Source organism: Bufo bufo, chromosome 7 (genome assembly GCF_905171765.1).
Source record: "Bufo bufo chromosome 7, aBufBuf1.1, whole genome shotgun sequence".
In the NCBI taxonomy this organism is placed as follows: Eukaryota; Metazoa; Chordata; class Amphibia; order Anura; family Bufonidae; genus Bufo; species Bufo bufo.
Window position 1 is genome coordinate 42,370,329 of NC_053395.1, and position 17,781 is coordinate 42,388,109.

The 17,781-nt window shown below is 47.8% G+C and overlaps 1 protein-coding gene across 1 annotated transcript in view; it reads left to right on the forward strand.

Moving 5' to 3' along the window:
* The window catches only part of TMEM130 (transmembrane protein 130), a 41,134-nt gene extending 24,590 nt beyond the window's left edge, over nucleotides 1–16,544 (forward strand). The window contains exons 6-9 of the mRNA XM_040441430.1: nucleotides 3,994–4,196; nucleotides 11,246–11,367; nucleotides 15,713–15,967; nucleotides 16,446–16,544. Coding sequence (XP_040297364.1) covers nucleotides 3,994–4,196; nucleotides 11,246–11,367; nucleotides 15,713–15,967; nucleotides 16,446–16,544 — 679 coding nt within the window. The remainder of the gene's footprint in view (nucleotides 1–3,993; nucleotides 4,197–11,245; nucleotides 11,368–15,712; nucleotides 15,968–16,445) is intronic.
* Nucleotides 16,545–17,781: the final 1,237 nt, after the last annotated feature.

Sequence of the window (17,781 nt, forward strand, 5' to 3'; positions counted from 1 at the left end):
GGTGGATGGGGCCACGGAACCTCCTGGATACAGGAGGTTCGCGATGATCTCTTCCTGAAATTTGAGGAAGGATCCTGTTCTCCCAGCCTTACTGTAGAGTGCAAAACTATTATAGGCAGCCAATTGAATTAAATATACAGACACCTTCTTATACCAGCGTCTGGTGCGTCGGGAAACTAAATACGGAGACAACATCTGGTCATTGAAGTCCACCCCTCCCATGAGCGCATTATAGTCGTGGACTGAGAGGGGCTTTTCAATGACACGGGTTGCCCGTTCAATTTGGATTGTCGTGTCTGTGTGAATGGAGGAGAGCATGTAAACGTCACGCTTGTCTCTCCATTTCACTGCGAGCAGTTCTTCGTTACACAAGGCAGCCCTCTCCCCCCTTTCAAGACGGGTGGTAACGAGCCGTTGGAGGAAGCCCCCGGCGACTAGGTCGCACGGTGCCACAGCAGCCAATCTGTTCTAGGAACAAATGCCTGAAGAGGGGCCACACTTGTGTAAAAATTGTCCACATAAAGATGGTACCCCTTGCCAAATAAGGGTGACACCAAGTCCCAGACTGTCTTCCCACTGCTCCCCAGGTAGTCAGGGCAACCAACCGGCTCCAGGGTCTGATCTTTTCCCTCATAGATCCGAAATTTGTGGGTATAGCCTGTGGCCCTTTCACAGAGCTTATACAATTTGACCCCATACCGGGCGCGCTTGCTTGGGATGTATTGTTTGAAGCCAAGGCGCCCGGTAAAATGTATTAGGGACTCGTCTACGCAGATGTTTTGCTCAGGGGTATACAAATCTGCAAATTTCTGGTTGAAGTGGTCTATGAGGGGCCGAATTTTGTGGAGCCGGTCAAAAGCTGGGTGGCATCTGGGACGGGAGGTGGTGTTGTCGCTAAAGTGCAGGAAATGCAGGATGGCCTCAAAACGTGTCCTGGACATAGCAGCAGAGAACATGGGCATGTGATGAATCGGGTTCGTGGACCAATATGACCGCAATTCATGCTTTTTGGTTAGACCCATGTTCAGGAGAAGGCCCAGAAAAATTTTAAATTCGGAAACTTGGACTGGTTTCCACCAGAAAGACTGGGCATAAGAGCTTCCCGGGTTGGCGGCTATAAATTGAGTGGCATACAGATTTGTTTCTGCCACGACTAAATCCAAGAGCTCCGCAGTCAAGAACAGCTCAAAAAATCCCAGGGCCGTACTGATCTGAGCCGTCTCAACCCGAACTCCAGACTGGGCGGTGAAAGGGGGTACTACAGGTGCGGCTGAAGTTGGTGACTGCCAATCAGGGTTTGCCAGCACCTCAGGGACTCTAGGGGCTCTACGGGCCTGTCTTTGCGGTGGCTGCGACGGGGTAACTATTGCACGTGACACCGTACCAGCTTCAACTGCCCTTCTGGTGCTCGCCACTTCACCATGTTGTACGGCAGTGCTGGTACTAGGTCCAAGATGGGCTGCGCTGCTGGTGTATGCCTCACCACGTAATCTGACAGCGCCAGCCCCACTCTGCTGCCCTTGAAACGGATTCTGCACAACCTGTGGTCTAGCGACACGGGGCCGGGTACGCCTGGTGGTATCAGGGACCTCAACCCCCTCGTCCGAACTTTGGGTCAGAGAGCCACTGCTTTCTACAGGTTCATATTCTGACCCGCTAGATTCGTCAGATGAGGGTTCCCACTCCTCATCCGACTGGGTCAGAATCCTGAAGGCCTCCTCAGAAGAATACCCCCTGTTTGACATTTGGACTACTAAATTTAGGGGTATTCCCTGAGACTACCCAAGAAAAAAAGCAAGCCTGTCTTACAAAGGGGAGGCTAGCGAAGTACCGGAGGCCGCTGCAATTGATAAAAAATATCAAAACAGATTTTTTTATCGCCGCAGCGCTTGTAAAGTGATTGTGCAATGATCAAAAAACTAAAAAGAGCCCCGCTTCGACACCAGAACTCCTGAAAATGTCTTTGCCCTGCGCGATTTACCTCAGGGCAAAGGAGAACATCGGAGCATGAACTGCTCCAATGCTCAAGTCAGGGGGGCTGCCGGGGGGGAAATGGAGGGATGTCCGGGTTCAGGTCTGAACCCAGACAACCCCTTTAAGACTTTTTTACCCCAAAAACTGGCATAGCGATGTAAGTAAATGATCCCCCTGTGTGAAAGTGGTCTTAATCTATGACATTGTAGATGTTCTTCCCATTTACCAAACAGCACCTGGGACGTACTGTACTTTGCCCTGTCTGCCTAATATATAACACCCAGCGTGTGGCCATTACAAGTGACACAAGTCACGAGAGCATTGCCTTATGCCGATCTGACAGATGACAGAAGAGGAAGGAAGAGGTAAAGGGCATATGCGGCACGTCCTGCTTCCAGATGAGATTTGCTGACGCAGGTTTTGTGGTATAGAAACCTGTCTATGTCACTACTAGTGTGTGAATAATAGCGGAGAAGTGTTCATAAAGCCTTACTAACCTGTCCGATCCAGTGCCGGTGCTCAGTGGTCATGTGGGGTAGTCATCACAGCTGCCGAGAGACCGGCGCTCCATCAATGACGTCCCTGTCCACCTACCTGACCACTGAGGCCAGTGACAGGCTGCAGCGATCAAATGGGGTAGTCGGAGACTACAGCTCCAGAAACAGAGACCGGCATGGAGCATCAGAGCAGCAGCGCTGTAACAGTGGAGGATCAAACAGGACACCCCCTGCCTCTACCTACCTGCATTCTTGGGGGTCTCGAGAAACCCTTTTGAAACTTTTTGGTACTTTGGTGGGCTTGTCTGATCCTATGGCAGTTCCATAATAATACAATTTAATTGGAATGTGGGAGACATTTAAATTATTCAATTTACCTATTATCAAATATAGGAACCCCCAAAAGACCATAACATGCCCCAAGTTTACCTATAACTATATAGCTGGAAAGAATGCATAGTGTCGTACTGGATGGAGTAACTTTCTCAAATGGGCCTTGGAGCTCAAAGGAAAAAGTAAAGTTATAAAGTAGAACTTGCTGGCTGTGTCATGGAATTGTTCCCAGTCTCAGGAGTACAGTCAGTCTTGGCATTACAGGTAGTGTTGAGCGAATCGAAGTCCACAAAGTTGACTTCCATCTGAATTTCAGGATAAATTAGATTCGCCGCAAAGCCGAATTTCCTGGTGCTTTGTGGCAGCGAATCGATTTAACCTGAAAAAGTGTAAAAAACTAAAAAAAAATCATACTTACCTGATCCATTTGCTCTCAATGGGCCAGGCGCCGCCATCTTGCTTGAATATCTCACACGAAATCCGTGAGCAGTCTGACCGGCGTGATGACATTATCTCGGGTCACGCGAGATTTCGCCCTAGATCTTCAAGCGAGATGGCGACGGCCGGTCCGTTGCGAGCAAATGGATCAGGTAAGTATTTTTTATTTTACTCTGTTATTAATATCAGATGCCTCGATCATGTATGAACGCAGCATCTGCCAGATACAATGACGGGTAAGCAGCGCAACCGTCGCTCCCTGTCATTGCACTTACAAAGAAATGCGCTTTGTGACGAAGTAATTTGTCACAAAGCAAACTTTTCGGTAAAATTCGGCGAAGCAGGCAAATCGAATTTTCCAATAATTTGCTCCTCTGTAATTCCAAGCCAGCACCAGCAGAATATGACGCATGCGCAGTGAAGAGAGGTGTACTGGCCCAGGCTTCATCTGCCGCTGGAGCTGGCTTGTAATGGTAAAACGGAGTGACTAGAGTTATTACCATGCTGTAAAGCGCTGTGACGGCAGTGCAGAGGCGGTGTATTTGAAGACAGGTTGCCTTTAAGGCAGAGTTATCTACTGTATATCTGGGATATTTAAACAATCTTCTAAGGTGAACCTAAATAAAACTGTGTAGGATTATGGACAAGATGACTGAATATATAAAAATACATGTCTAATTATTTTAGAAATGTTTCAAGATTTAAAGTGGTGATTGAGATGAAATCGATGACATGATCCTTCATCTTTCAGCCCCCCTTTGACAGTCTGCTGGCTAATCAAGTCTGACTGTGTCTCTTTGGAAGGAGAAGAGTGCCACCCAGTGGTGATAAATGGCACTACCAGCATTATAAGATTTCAGTTCAGATCTGCCGGACATTATTGCTTGAGTGTAAAAGCCCAGAATAAAGTCAGCAGGTTGTCAGGACATCAGAGTATCACCGTCACCTCTCCAGGTAAGACATGGATGGTAATCTATGACATTCTTCAGTGATGAATGAGCAATAGAGATGTTCCCTTCTTCAGGCCGAGGCTTCCTTCCTGCCGGCAATGCCTCTCACTACCTATAGAGCGCTCGTACGCTCTCTCTACAGCTCTTGAAGGGCAGGGTGCTTGCACCTTCTCCAGCCCATGGCTGTCCACCCTGGATTATGTTAGTCCCTTCCCCTCTAGGAGGTGCCTGAGTAATATCTTCTAGTATGCTGCCATTATCTTGTTTGCCTGTTTCATCTACTTCTGGATTTGACCCTTCAATGCCTGACCTGACCTCTGACTGTTCTTTGTACTGACCCTGAACTGCCTGCCCCGACCTCGGACTGTTTATCGGCAGTGGCGTCTCTAGCTTTCAAATTTTGGGGGGGCACACTGGGGGCCAGGACAAAAGTAGGGGGGGCAGCTATAACGATACATTTACACAAGTACGCTTAGAAATGCTGCAATACTTTACCCAATACCTAAAACCGCAACAGGGAAGAAAAGTCCTGCTGTCTGTGGTTTAAAAAAAAAAAAAAAAAAAATCACTCAGATTTCAACATGTCCTAGCTGCCTGTGGATGACACTTTTATAGGGAGGGGGATCTGTGGATGACACTGCTATGGGGGGGGGATCTGTGGATGACACATACCGTATATAGCATCTTATGCTATATGTGTCATCCACAGATCCACCCCATGACAGGGTCATCCCCATTTCCCCCTCTATAACAGTGTCATCCACAGATCCCCCTCTCTATAACAGTGTCATCCACAGATCCCCCTCTCTATAACAGTGTCATCCACAGATCCCCCTCTCTATAACAGTGTCATCCACAGATCTCCCTCCCCGCCGCTCACAGGAGTGTACATTTGACATTTCTAAACTGTAATCCATATCCTGCAGTAACTAACTTTAAATCCGGATTCAAGGGCCGCTCATCTCTACTAGTACCTTAACCTTACACCACTCGGCTAGCTTCGATAACAGGGCCAGGCTACAGCCTTCAGGTACTGCCTGTTAGTTGTTACCGAGCGAGTGCTGATTTCTGCAAGTCAGAGGATACGGATTACAGTTTAGAAGAAATGTACACTCCTGTGAGCGGTCCAGTGGCGGATCCAGAGGCTGGTCTCGGGAGGGGCACTTCCAGATTATTTTCTGTCCACCGCCACAGAACAAGGGTGCTTATAGAACAGACTCCACAGTGTAGAGGTATACTGTATATTGTGTGGCACAGTGTAGCGGTATACTGTATATTGTGTGGCACAGTGTAGCGGTATACTGTATATTGTGTGGCACAGTGTAGCGGTATACTGTATATTGTGTGGCACAGTGTAGAGGTATACTGTATATTGTGTGGCACAGTGTAGAGGTATACTGTATATTGTGTGGCACAGTGTAGCGGTATACTGTATATTGTGTGGCACAGTGTAGAGGTATACTGTATATTGTGTGGCACAGTGTAGAGGTATACTGTATATTGTGTGGCACAGTGTAGCGGTATACTGTATATTGTGTGGCACAGTGTAGAGGTATACTGTATATTGTGTGGCACAGTGTAGAGGTATACTGTATATTGTGTGGCACAGTGTAGCGGTATACTGTATATTGTGTGGCACAGTGTAGAGGTATACTGTATATTGTGTGGCACAGTGTAGAGGTATACTGTACATTGTGTGGCACAGTGTAGAGGTATACTGTACATTGTGGGGCACAGTGTAGCGGTATACTGTACATTGTGGGGCACAGTGTAGGCTATATGTGTATAACAAACATATTTCACATGAAAACTTACAGTTACTTGGCTTGGCCCTTGGGGATCTCGGACGCCACTTCACCACATTGGCCGGGGGCTCGGCGGAGCTGATGTTCTGTTTCATCCTAATGAGAAAGATTTCATAATAAGGATTTGGAGAAGGGGCAGAGGGATAGCAGAGCAGGGAGAGGCTGGTGCTGCTACTAGGGGGCTCATACCATGGGGGAGTAATAAAGCCCACCTTAATGCCCCCCCAGTAGAAATAATTCTCCTTATAATGTGACAGTGCAAAAATACCCCCTTGTAATGCCCCCAGGTGAGCTAATGTCCCCTTAATGGGCCAGTGTAAAATACCCCTATATAGTGCCCCCAGTAAATGCCCCCATAGTGCTCCTCTCCCCCTTCCCTCCTAGTGCCCCCCATAATGTACCAGTATAAAATGCCCCATATATAGTGCCCCAGTAGATGCCCTCAGTGTCCCCCATAATTTGCAAGTATAAAATACCCCTTCTTAGTGCCCCGGTAGATGACTCCATAGTACTCCTCTCCCCCCTTCCCCATAGTACCCACCATAATTTGTCCCAGTATAAAATGCTACTGTACAGAGCCCCCCATATAAAATACCCCTTCTTTGTGGCCTCAGTAGATGCCCCTATAGTGCCCACCAATAACGTGCCAGTAACAAGTGCCCCCATCACGTGCCAATAACAAGACCCCTCCATCACGTGCCAGTAATAAGCTGCCCCCTCCAATGTGCCAGTAATAAGCTGCCCCCCCAATGTGCCAGTAATAAGCTGCCCCCCCAATATGCCAGTAATAAGCTGCCCCCCCCAATGTGCCAGTAATAAGCTGCCCCCCCAATGTGCCAGTAATAAGCTGCCCCCCCAATGTGCCAATAATAAGCTGCCCCCCCAATATGCCAGTAATAAGCTGCCCCCCCAATGTGATGTGCCAGTAATAAGCTGCCCCGCCAATGTGCCAGTAATAAGCTGCCCCTCCCAATGTGCCAAGAATAAACTGCCCCCCCAATGTGCCAAGAATAAGCTGCCCCCCCCCAATGTGCCAAGAATAAGCTGCCCCCCCCCCCCAATGTGCCAAGAATAAGCTGCCCCCCCCAATGTGCCAAGAATAAGCTGCGCCCCCCCCCCCCAATGTGCCAAGAATAAGCTGCCTCCCCCCCCCCCATGTGCCAAGAATAAGCTGCCTCCCCCCCCCAATGTGCCAAGAATAAGCTGCCTCCCCCCTCCCCCCATGTGCCAAGAATAAGCTGCCCCCCCCCCCCAATGTGCCAATAACACTGTTGTAAAAAAAAAAAAAAAAAAAATCATACTTACCTCTATGTCAGCGATGCGATGCAGGCCTCTTCTTCCGGCCTGTGTCCCGCGCTGTATGGCTCCGCCTGCGGCCTCTGATAGGCTGCCGGCCTAGTGCCTGCAGCCTATCAGAGAAAGGGGAAGGGACACGCCTCTCCCTCCCCTGCCGCAGCACACAGGCCGGCAGATGAATATGGAGATGAGCGCAATGGAAGCGCTCATCTCCCTGGCTGTGCCCGACTGCGGCGGCTAACTTGGGGGGGCACGGGCATTTTAGTTGGGGGGGCACAGCATGATGTAGGGGGGGCCGTGGCCCCCTCTGGCCCCCCCCTGGCGACGCCACTGTTTATCGGATTGTTTATCGGATTTCCCACTGATAACAGTGACGTCTCCAATACTGACTCCCACTAGTAACAGTGACCCCTCCAGTGCTAATCCCTGTGGTATCCCATTATCAACATTAACCCCTCCAATACTGACCTCTGTTGCACCCCACTAGTAACAATGACTCCCTCCAATACTGACTTCTGTAGTAACAGTGACCCCTCAAATGCTAATCCCTGTGCAACATTAACCCCCTCCAATACTGACCCCTGTGGGCCTCACAAGTAACATTAACCCCTCAATACTGACCCCTGGGGTACCCTATTAGTAACAGTAACCCCTCCAATACTGACCCTTGTGGTACCCACTAGTAACAGTGACCCCTCCAATACTGACCCTTGTGGTACCCACTAGTAATGGTGACCCCTCCAATACTGACCCTTGAGGTTCCCCACTAGTAACAGTAACCCCTCCAATACTGACCCTTGTGGTACCCACTAGTAACGGTGACCCCTCCAATACTGACCCTTGTGGTACCCACTAGTAATGGTGACCCCTGCAATACTGACCCTTGTGGTACCCCATTAGTAACAGTAACCCCTCCAATACTGACCCTTGTGGTACCCATTAGTAACAGTAACCCCCCCAATACTGACCCTTGTGGTACCCACTAGTAACGGTGACCCCTCCAATACTGACCCTTGTGTTACCCACTAGTAACAGTGACCCCTCCAATACTGACCCTTGTGGTACCCACTAGTAACAGTGACCCCTCCAATACTGACCCTTGTGGTACCCACTAGTAACAGTGACCCCTCCAATACTGACTCTTGTGGTACCCACTAGTAACAGTGACCCCTCCAATACTGACCCTTGTGGTACCCACTAGTAATGGTGACCCCTCCAATACTGACCCTTGTGGTACCCCATTAGTAACAGTAACCCCTCCAATACTGACCCTTGTGGTACCCATTAGTAACAGTAACCCCTCCAATACTGACCCTTGTGTTACCCACTAGTAACAGTGACCCCTCCAATACTGACCCTTGTGGTACCCACTAGTAACAGTAACCCCTCCAATACTGACCCTTGTGGTACCCATTAGTAACAGTAACCCCTCCAATACTGACCTTTGTGGTACCCACTAGTAATGGTGACCCCTCCAATACTGACCCTTGTGGTACCCATTAGTAACAGTAACCCCTCCAATACTGACCCTTGTGGTACCCACTAGTAATGGTGACCCCTCCAATACTGACCCTTGTGTTACCCACTAGTAACAGTGACCCCTCCAATACTGACCCTTGTGGTACCCACTAGTAACAGTGACCCCTCCAATACTGACCCTTGTGGTACCCACTAGTAACAGTGACCCCTCCAATACTGACCCTTGTGGTACCCACTAGTAATGGTGACCCCCTCCAATACTGATCCTTGTGGTACCCACTAGTAACAGTGACCCCTCCAATACTGACCCTTGTGGTACCCACTAGTAACAGTGACCCCTCCAATACTGACCCTTGTGGTACCCACTAGTAATGGTGACCCCCTCCAATACTGATCCTTGTGGTACCCACTAGTAACAGTGACCCCTCCAATACTGACCCTTGTGGTACCCACTAGTAACAGTGACCCCTCCAATACTGACCCTTGTGGTACCCACTAGTAACAGTGACCCCTCCAATACTGACTCTTGTGGTACCCACTAGTAACAGTGACCCCTCCAATACTGACCCTTGTGGTACCCACTAGTAATGGTGACCCCTCCAATACTGACCCTTGTGGTACCCCATTAGTAACAGTAACCCCTCCAATACTGACCCTTGTGGTACCCATTAGTAACAGTAACCCCTCCAATACTGACCCTTGTGTTACCCACTAGTAACAGTGACCCCTCCAATACTGACCCTTGTGGTACCCACTAGTAACAGTAACCCCTCCAATACTGACCCTTGTGGTACCCATTAGTAACAGTAACCCCTCCAATACTGACCTTTGTGGTACCCACTAGTAATGGTGACCCCTCCAATACTGACCCTTGTGGTACCCATTAGTAACAGTAACCCCTCCAATACTGACCCTTGTGGTACCCACTAGTAATGGTGACCCCTCCAATACTGACCCTTGTGTTACCCACTAGTAACAGTGACCCCTCCAATACTGACCCTTGTGGTACCCACTAGTAACAGTGACCCCTCCAATACTGACCCTTGTGGTACCCACTAGTAACAGTGACCCCTCCAATACTGACCCTTGTGGTACCCACTAGTAATGGTGACCCCCTCCAATACTGATCCTTGTGGTACCCACTAGTAACAGTGACCCCTCCAATACTGACCCTTGTGGTACCCACTAGTAACAGTGACCCCTCCAATACTGACCCTTGTGGTACCCACTAGTAATGGTGACCCCCTCCAATACTGATCCTTGTGGTACCCACTAGTAACAGTGACCCCTCCAATACTGACCCTTGTGGTACCCACTAGTAACAGTGACCCCTCCAATACTGACCCTTGTGGTACCCACTAGTAACAGTGACCCCTCCAATACTGACCCTTGTGGTACCCACTAGTAACGGTGACCCCTCCAATACTGACCCTTGTGGTACCCACTAGTAATGGTGACCCCTCCAATACTGACCCTTGTGGTACCCCATTAGTAACAGTAACCCCTCCAATACTGACCCTTGTGGTACCCATTGGTAACAGTAACCCCTCCAATACTGACCTTTGTGGTACCCACTAGTAATGGTGACCCCTCCAATACTGACCCTTGTGGTACCCACTAGTAATGGTGACCCCTCCAATACTGACCTTTGTGGTACCCACTAGTAATGGTGACCCCTCCAATACTGACCCTTGTGTTTTACCCACTAGTAACAGTGACCCCTCCAATACTGACCCTTGTGGTACCCACTAGTAACAGTGACCCCTCCAATACTGACCCTTGTGGTGCCCACTAGTAACAGTGACCCCTCCAATACTGACCCTTGTGGTACCCACTACTAATGGTGACCCCTCCAATACTGACCCTTGAGGTTCCCCACTAGTAACAGTAACCCCTCCAATACTGACCCTTGTGGTACCAATTAGTAACATTGACCCCTCCAATACTGACCTTTGTGGTACCCACTAGTAATGGTGACCCCTCCAATACTGACCCTTGTGGTACCCACTAGTAACAGTAACCCCTCCAATACTGACCCTTGTGGTACCCACTAGTAACAGTAACCCCTCTAATACTGACCCTTGTGGTACCCACTAGTAACAGTGACCCCTCCAATACTGACCCTTGTGGTACCCACTAGTAATGGTGACCCCTCCAATACTGACCCTTGAGGTTCCCCACTAATAACAGTAACCCCTCCAATACTGACCCTTGTGGTACCAATTAGTAACATTGACCCCTCCAATACTGACCTTTGTGGTACCTACTAGTAATGGTGACCCCTCCAATACTGACCCTTGAGGTTCCCCACTAGTAACAGTGACCCAGTCCGCTGTTAATAACCACCTGCGGTTTTAGGTCACTGAGCCAGTCACTTACCCACTTACACACCACAGAACTGTCATAGACACCACAGAACTGTCATAGACACCACAGAACTGTCAGTCCTAACGCCACGCTTCTTTTCCTACAGGCGCGCACCCAGTCTGGTTTGTGCTCCCATGCTGTGCGTTCATTGCCATCGCTATTGGTTTCATCTTCTATACTTTATTCCGAGCCGGCAGTCACAGCCCCTATCAGAAGTCATTGGTGGAGGTATGTTACTGGGTCTATAAGCTGCCATATGTTATCCTGTAAGGAGAAACCCATTCTGTCCTGTGTCCTAGCTGTCAGATAACGGGATCCAATGCACAGAAAGTAATATATGGTGGATCTACCGTATGAGGAACCCAAGTCACCAGGGAATGTCCGCTGTCCGATAGAACATTATATGGATTTATTCTGTAAATTATGGTTCCCCCACCAGTGTCTAGCAGCATTCTGCATGTGGGCAGCTATAGGTATTATCGTACATTATATGGTCCTAGTATTTCTAAAATGTGGTATGAAAAGGGTTCTCCCATGATTAATGTAAAAAATGACAATCAGACATCATATAGTACATGACAATCTCTTTCTAACAAAGCTAGAACCAGCCCTGTACCTCACATGGATCCAGAGATTCATTGCTTCAATTGCTCTGTTAGATGTATTTCATGCTGGCAGCGCAGGGGTCATGCATTTTCCCAGGGGGGCGTGTACTTTCTGCTGCAGCTGGTCGCAGTTGAAAGGTGGCACTGAGCATGTGTGTCCACCTCAGAGAATTTAGAAGAAAAAAAAAACAGCAGGTGGCGCTATAAAGATTTCAGAGAATGACTCAGCGGCTATACTAAATGTTTAATTACATGCAATTACAAAAGTATTCAGATCAACGTCCTGGTTTGAAAAATGTAGAATATTGTTCATGGGACAGCCAACCAATGGCTGGTAATTAGCACTTGGGTAAGAGCCATATTATTCATATTAGTCATATCTTTAAAGAGTACAGGTCCTTTCAGATAACAGTGACAGCATTATATCTGACCACTATGTGACTTGTAGCCGGCATTTGTAGCAGTTTTCTCCTCTGCAGGCTGCATCTCTGATTCTCAGTTATCTCTGGTCTTGTCAGTATAAACTAGTCTCCCCATAGACTACACATGGAGACGGCAGATTCTCCTCCCTGCTCTCTCACTCACCATATATGATATTATAGAAAAGTACAGATCAGTATGGATGTGAATAAACACTTGGGTGAGATCTAACAATTACTATTAGCTCCAGCCTCTGTGCCTGTCTGTCTCGCTCTGCTGCTCACTCCTCCACCCCTTCCCTCTCCATAGACTTCTGTGGGATGATGTAATGCAATCCTTCAGTGAGCTGACAGCCCCCATCTTGGTTTTAACAAGATGGATTCATCACACAATTTGAAGAGCATGCTAGTTTGTGAAAAGAGGGGGAGAAGAGCTGATAACTGGAGAACAAGGCGTTTTCTCTGAAAATATATATTACAAAGTTTCTTTTCTCTTGCACTATTGATTTAGACGAAATTGTGTGACCATTTAGTGGACTATAGGGCCGCCGTATGCGAACGCAGGACTGTTTCACTTAAATGGGGTCCGTGATCTGCATCCGATGGTCCGCACCACAATAAAGTAGTGCATGTACTACACTGTGTGGAGGCATGGGCACCACACCTTCTGGATTGCAGACCCATTCATGTGTGCACCAGCCCTAATTCTCATATTTCAGTGAGTTTTGTTTGGGTTCTTTTGGGTTCTCTGGTGTCTTTCCGCAACCCAAGAATGTACCAATAGAAAAAGTAGCATGCAATAAAACAGACCTTAGTGTGTGTGTCAGCTCTTGGCCTGTAGGATTCAGAATATAGGGCTCACCATTGTGCTGATCAGTGGGGGTCCCGGAGGTGAAATGTATCCCAAGAATAGGCCAGCAATGTTTAAAGGCCAGCAGATTTGTAGCTATGAAACTGGCTGACCTGTTGCATGTGTGCTTGGCCTCATGTTCATATTTTAGTATATGCAAATGAGCCTCTAGGAGCAACGGGGGCGTTGTCATTACACCAAGAGACTCTGCTCTCTCTGCAACTACCGTTCCCTCTCCACTTTGATTGACAGAGCCTGGAAATGTAAACGTGATCACACCTGACCCTGTCAATCAAAGTGCAGACGGCGCGGCAGTTGCAGAGAGAGCAGAGTCTCTAGGTGTAACAGCAACGCCCCGGTTGCTCCTAGAGGCTCATTTGCATGTATTAAAACGTCATTGTTCTCAGCAATGCGGGCACATATGAACATGGGACCAACACAGATGCCTTCAGCTGCCAAGTGCACATGTAACAGGTCAGCCAGTTTCAACAAAGAGTCATAAGAATCAGAATTGTTATTACATGCGGAATGCAAGTAGTTACTAAAATAGGCATGTCAGGAGAGGGGACAGGTCCTCTTTAAAAGTGAACAGTGCTGCACTACCATTCACAGCCACTGCACAGTGTACGGAGCTGTACTGTTACAGTGCCAGTTCTGAAGTGGAACCAGTTCACACAGGGGTGCAAGTCAGACCCCCCACCCCGAATCGATATTGATAACCTATCCTAAAGATTAGTTCTTAGTATTAAAGGGGTTACCTAAGACCTCAGAGAGTGGCCGACCTGCGGTGGGGTTCATACTTACCTGGTCCCCACTGCTGGGTTCCGGCTCCATTGCTCCCCGGCCGCCTCTGCAGCTCCATGATGCTCTGGTATCAACTTCCTGTTGACGGGCCCCACGTGACTGCTGCTGCCAATCACTAGATGCAATGGTGACCTGTCACCCATGCAGCACATCACTGGGTTACATGCCACACGGGTGACAGTCACCAGGATGTTGATGCCAGAGCATCGCGGAGCTGCATAGACGGCCGGGGAGCAATGGAGCCGGAACCCAGCTGAGGGGACCAGGTAAGTATGAGCCCCACCACTGGTTAGCCACTCTCTAAGTCTTGGATAACCCCTTTAAGCTCTATGAAAACCCCTTTAACGTTAGAAGTTGCAGACCTTGCACAGCACAAGTCTTTTCTCTCTGTATGCTTGTTTTGCTTTTGTTTTTCTGTTGATGGACTGAAGAACAAAGACTAGGGAAATTTCACTGCTGACAATGGAGATACAGATTGCCAGCCATGACTCCATCACTTATGTGCATGGTGCCTGTGATTGACGCTGTTGACATGACGTCCTTGCACTTCAATGTGACCCGTAACTCGGTAAATTGTGAATGGCCTCCAGATACTGAATGGAGAAGACGTCATCCTCTTTATACATTTCATTATAGGCTGTCAACACGTTTCAATAGCATGCGGGAGAATTGGATCCTTGTCCCGATGCATCATTTACGCACCCCCCCTACCCACAAGCCATTGACGACCTCTGCCCAATCTCCAGCTATGACTCACTATTACCTGTAAATCCTCTTCTCTGCACGTCAGCGCCCTCCATCAAACAGAAAGACGATTCATGATTGGAAATAATACACAAAAAACCTGCATACTCAGATCTTCCAGGTAGACTGAGGAGCATTACCGGCACGGGGTACAATTTGGTGGCTAGTTGTTTGTCCCCGTCCTTTGATGCGCCCTACAATGGCGTTCGAGGACGTGTTGAGTGAGAACATTCTGGTTTTCACCGATAATGACGGCTGATGTTTCAGGAGGCAGCATCTTGATATTCTTGGCTGCAGATGAAGGCAGGTACAATACCCAGGGCCACACGTTTCAAGGGAAATGAATGAGAAAGGATATTTCACAGGACCAGAAAGCTAATTTACACTCCTGGTGTGATGTACAGAGAAGACAGGCTCTGCGAAAAATGGACTGCTGCACGGACGTATAGAAAGCAGCGGGTGTGAAAATAAACTGGAATGACGTAAGCCTCCCTTGGATCACAAAGATACAAAGAAAACAAAGGGAGATGAAATGTATATCTGGAAAAATCAAAGCTGTGCTACCTAGTATCTCTGGCTTCCAGGGGCAGATTGGCCATAGACCCTACAGGGAAATTCCTGGTGGACCAATGTGCAGGGGGGCCGCCCAAGCCCTCCTCATGGCCACCAGCCAAGTACATAAAGATCTGATTCTCTCAGCGTTAATTAATGTAGGAGCATCAGGCCCTGTATTGCCATCCATCCATGCTGTGGCACTGGCAGCAGTATTTTGTGCTGCATTGTGGTATTTGGTTCTGCTGGTGCGGTATTTTGTGCTGCATTGTGGTATTTGGTTCTGCTGGTGCGGTATTTTGTGCTGCATTGTGGTATTTGGTTCTGCTGGTGCGGTATTTTGTGCTGCATTGTGGTATTTGGTTCTGATGGGACAGTATTTTGTGCTGCATTGTGGTATTTGGTTCTGCAGAGGCAGTATTTTGTGCCGCACTGTGGTATCTGGTTCTGCTGGGGCGGTATTTTGTGCTGCACTACAGTATTGGTGGCTCCGCCTACTTTTGTTGTCCCTGCCTATTTGTGTTTTCCCGCCTTCTGTCAATTTGGACCCACCTACAACATGGGTCCATTTTTTATTTTTTTATTTTTTTCACTTTAAGTTCCCTAAAGTTCCCAGTCCCTCAACCCAAATTGCTTTAGAAGCTAAATTGACCAGGTTGGTCCGAGCTCACCAACAAGCCCCTTCACTTTACCTTCTAAAAGCGATCAAAGGTGTTAAACTACAGCTAAATATGCTACTCTCCAACAATACAGAAAAAGCCCTCCGCTGGACAGCTTCCTACTACTATAGATATGCCAACAAACCAGACAAGATGCTAGCCCGCCAACTTAAAGCTAGACAGAAAATCAATCAGGTATTCCAAATACGCACAAGCTCAGGACAGACCACATCAAATCCTGACCTTATATACGATACGTTTCATGCTTTCTACAAACGACTCTATTCTAATCCTGGGGCGCATCCTGGATCGATTGGGGAAGATTTTCTATCTTTTATCCCACTTCCGAAACTCACCCCTGAAGCGTCAGCATGTTTAGGCGAAGATATTACGGGGGAGGAAGTAGAATTTACAATTAAAAACCTAAAACTTGGTAAAGCTCCTGGCCCTGACGGGTTTTCTGCACTATATTATAAGAAATTTGCCCCTTCACTAATCCCGCACATCACCCATTATTGTAACCATTTAATGCAAGGTTCCAAGCCCCCGTCAGAATTCCTATCTGCCAAAATCACTGTAATACCCAAGCCAAACAAGGACCCCTTATCGCCCTCCAATTACAGACCCATTTCCCTCCTCAATTTGGATAACAAAATATTTACCTCTATTCTAGCACGCTGCCTTAATAGGCTGCTCCCTGACCTCATACATAAAGACCAAGCGGGCTTCATTCCCGGTAGAGAAGCCCCAGATAACATCCGAAAAATCCTGAATCTAATACAAAGAGCCAACAAAACCAATATCCCTCTGGCGGTGCTAGCACTGGATATAGAAAAGGCCTTTGACACTGTGACTTGGCACTATCTATATAAGGTCCTCTCCTCAATGGGCTTTGGGGGGCCTTTCCTGACAGCAATACAATCCCTGTATTCCACACCCGAAGCAAGCCTTAAATTACCAGCCACGCATAGCTCACCTTTTCAGATTCATAGGGGTACACGACAGGGGTGCCCTCTATCCCCGGCCCTATTTGCTTTGGCAATGGAACCCCTAGCTACCCACATAAGAGCTCACCCGGATATTACCGGTATCTCAGTTGGAGGGAAGGAATATAAACTAAACCGTTTTGCAGACGATATCCTATTGTCCATTACCAACCCCATTATATCCTTTCCCTCTCTAATGAAGATGTTGGATTCCTTCTCAATGACCTCAGGCCTTAAGATTAACCATACTAAATCAGAGCTTCTCCTATGCAATGTTACACCCCTTACTAAATCCCTCATATTCCGAAACTTCCCATTTCAATGCAAACCTCACCATATCCCATATTTGGGAACGCAACTGCCCACAACAATTGACTCAGTTTACAAAATCAACTACCTGCCTCTATATCGCAAGATTAAAGAAGACCTCGTGTCTTGGAATGCTCTTCCAGTATCCTGGGTAGGAAGGATCCATATAATAAGAATGGTAGTTCTCCCCAGACTTCTCTGCTTATTTAGAACCCTCCCCGTACAAATCGTTACCAAAGACCTACGGGCTCTCCAGGCTGTTATCATGAAATTCATCTGGGCAAACAAACGCCCCCGAATATCCAGGATAACGATGTGCCGACATAAAACCCAAGGAGGCCTCTCAGTTCCAGACCTTATAAAATATTACAAAGCAGCCAGATTGGCTCAATTGTTCCTAACCCATCTAGATCCCAAAACACATCTGTTATGGATCCCACTGGAACAATCTATGATTGCTCCTTACACCTGGAGGGCCTTAACTTGGTCTATTCTCCCCCTACCAGATGTCATTCGCACTAATTCTATTCTGTCACACTTTTCCCTTCTCCTATGGAGATCTGTAAGATTTAAGTTCTCATTACAATCTAAACTCTCACCATTAACATACTTGATAGGTAATCCCGTTTTTCTCCCGGGCCTTCAGACACATGCTTTCACATGGTGGATCTCTAATAAACTATGCACTCTCCATAGGTTCCTAACTAGAGGTAA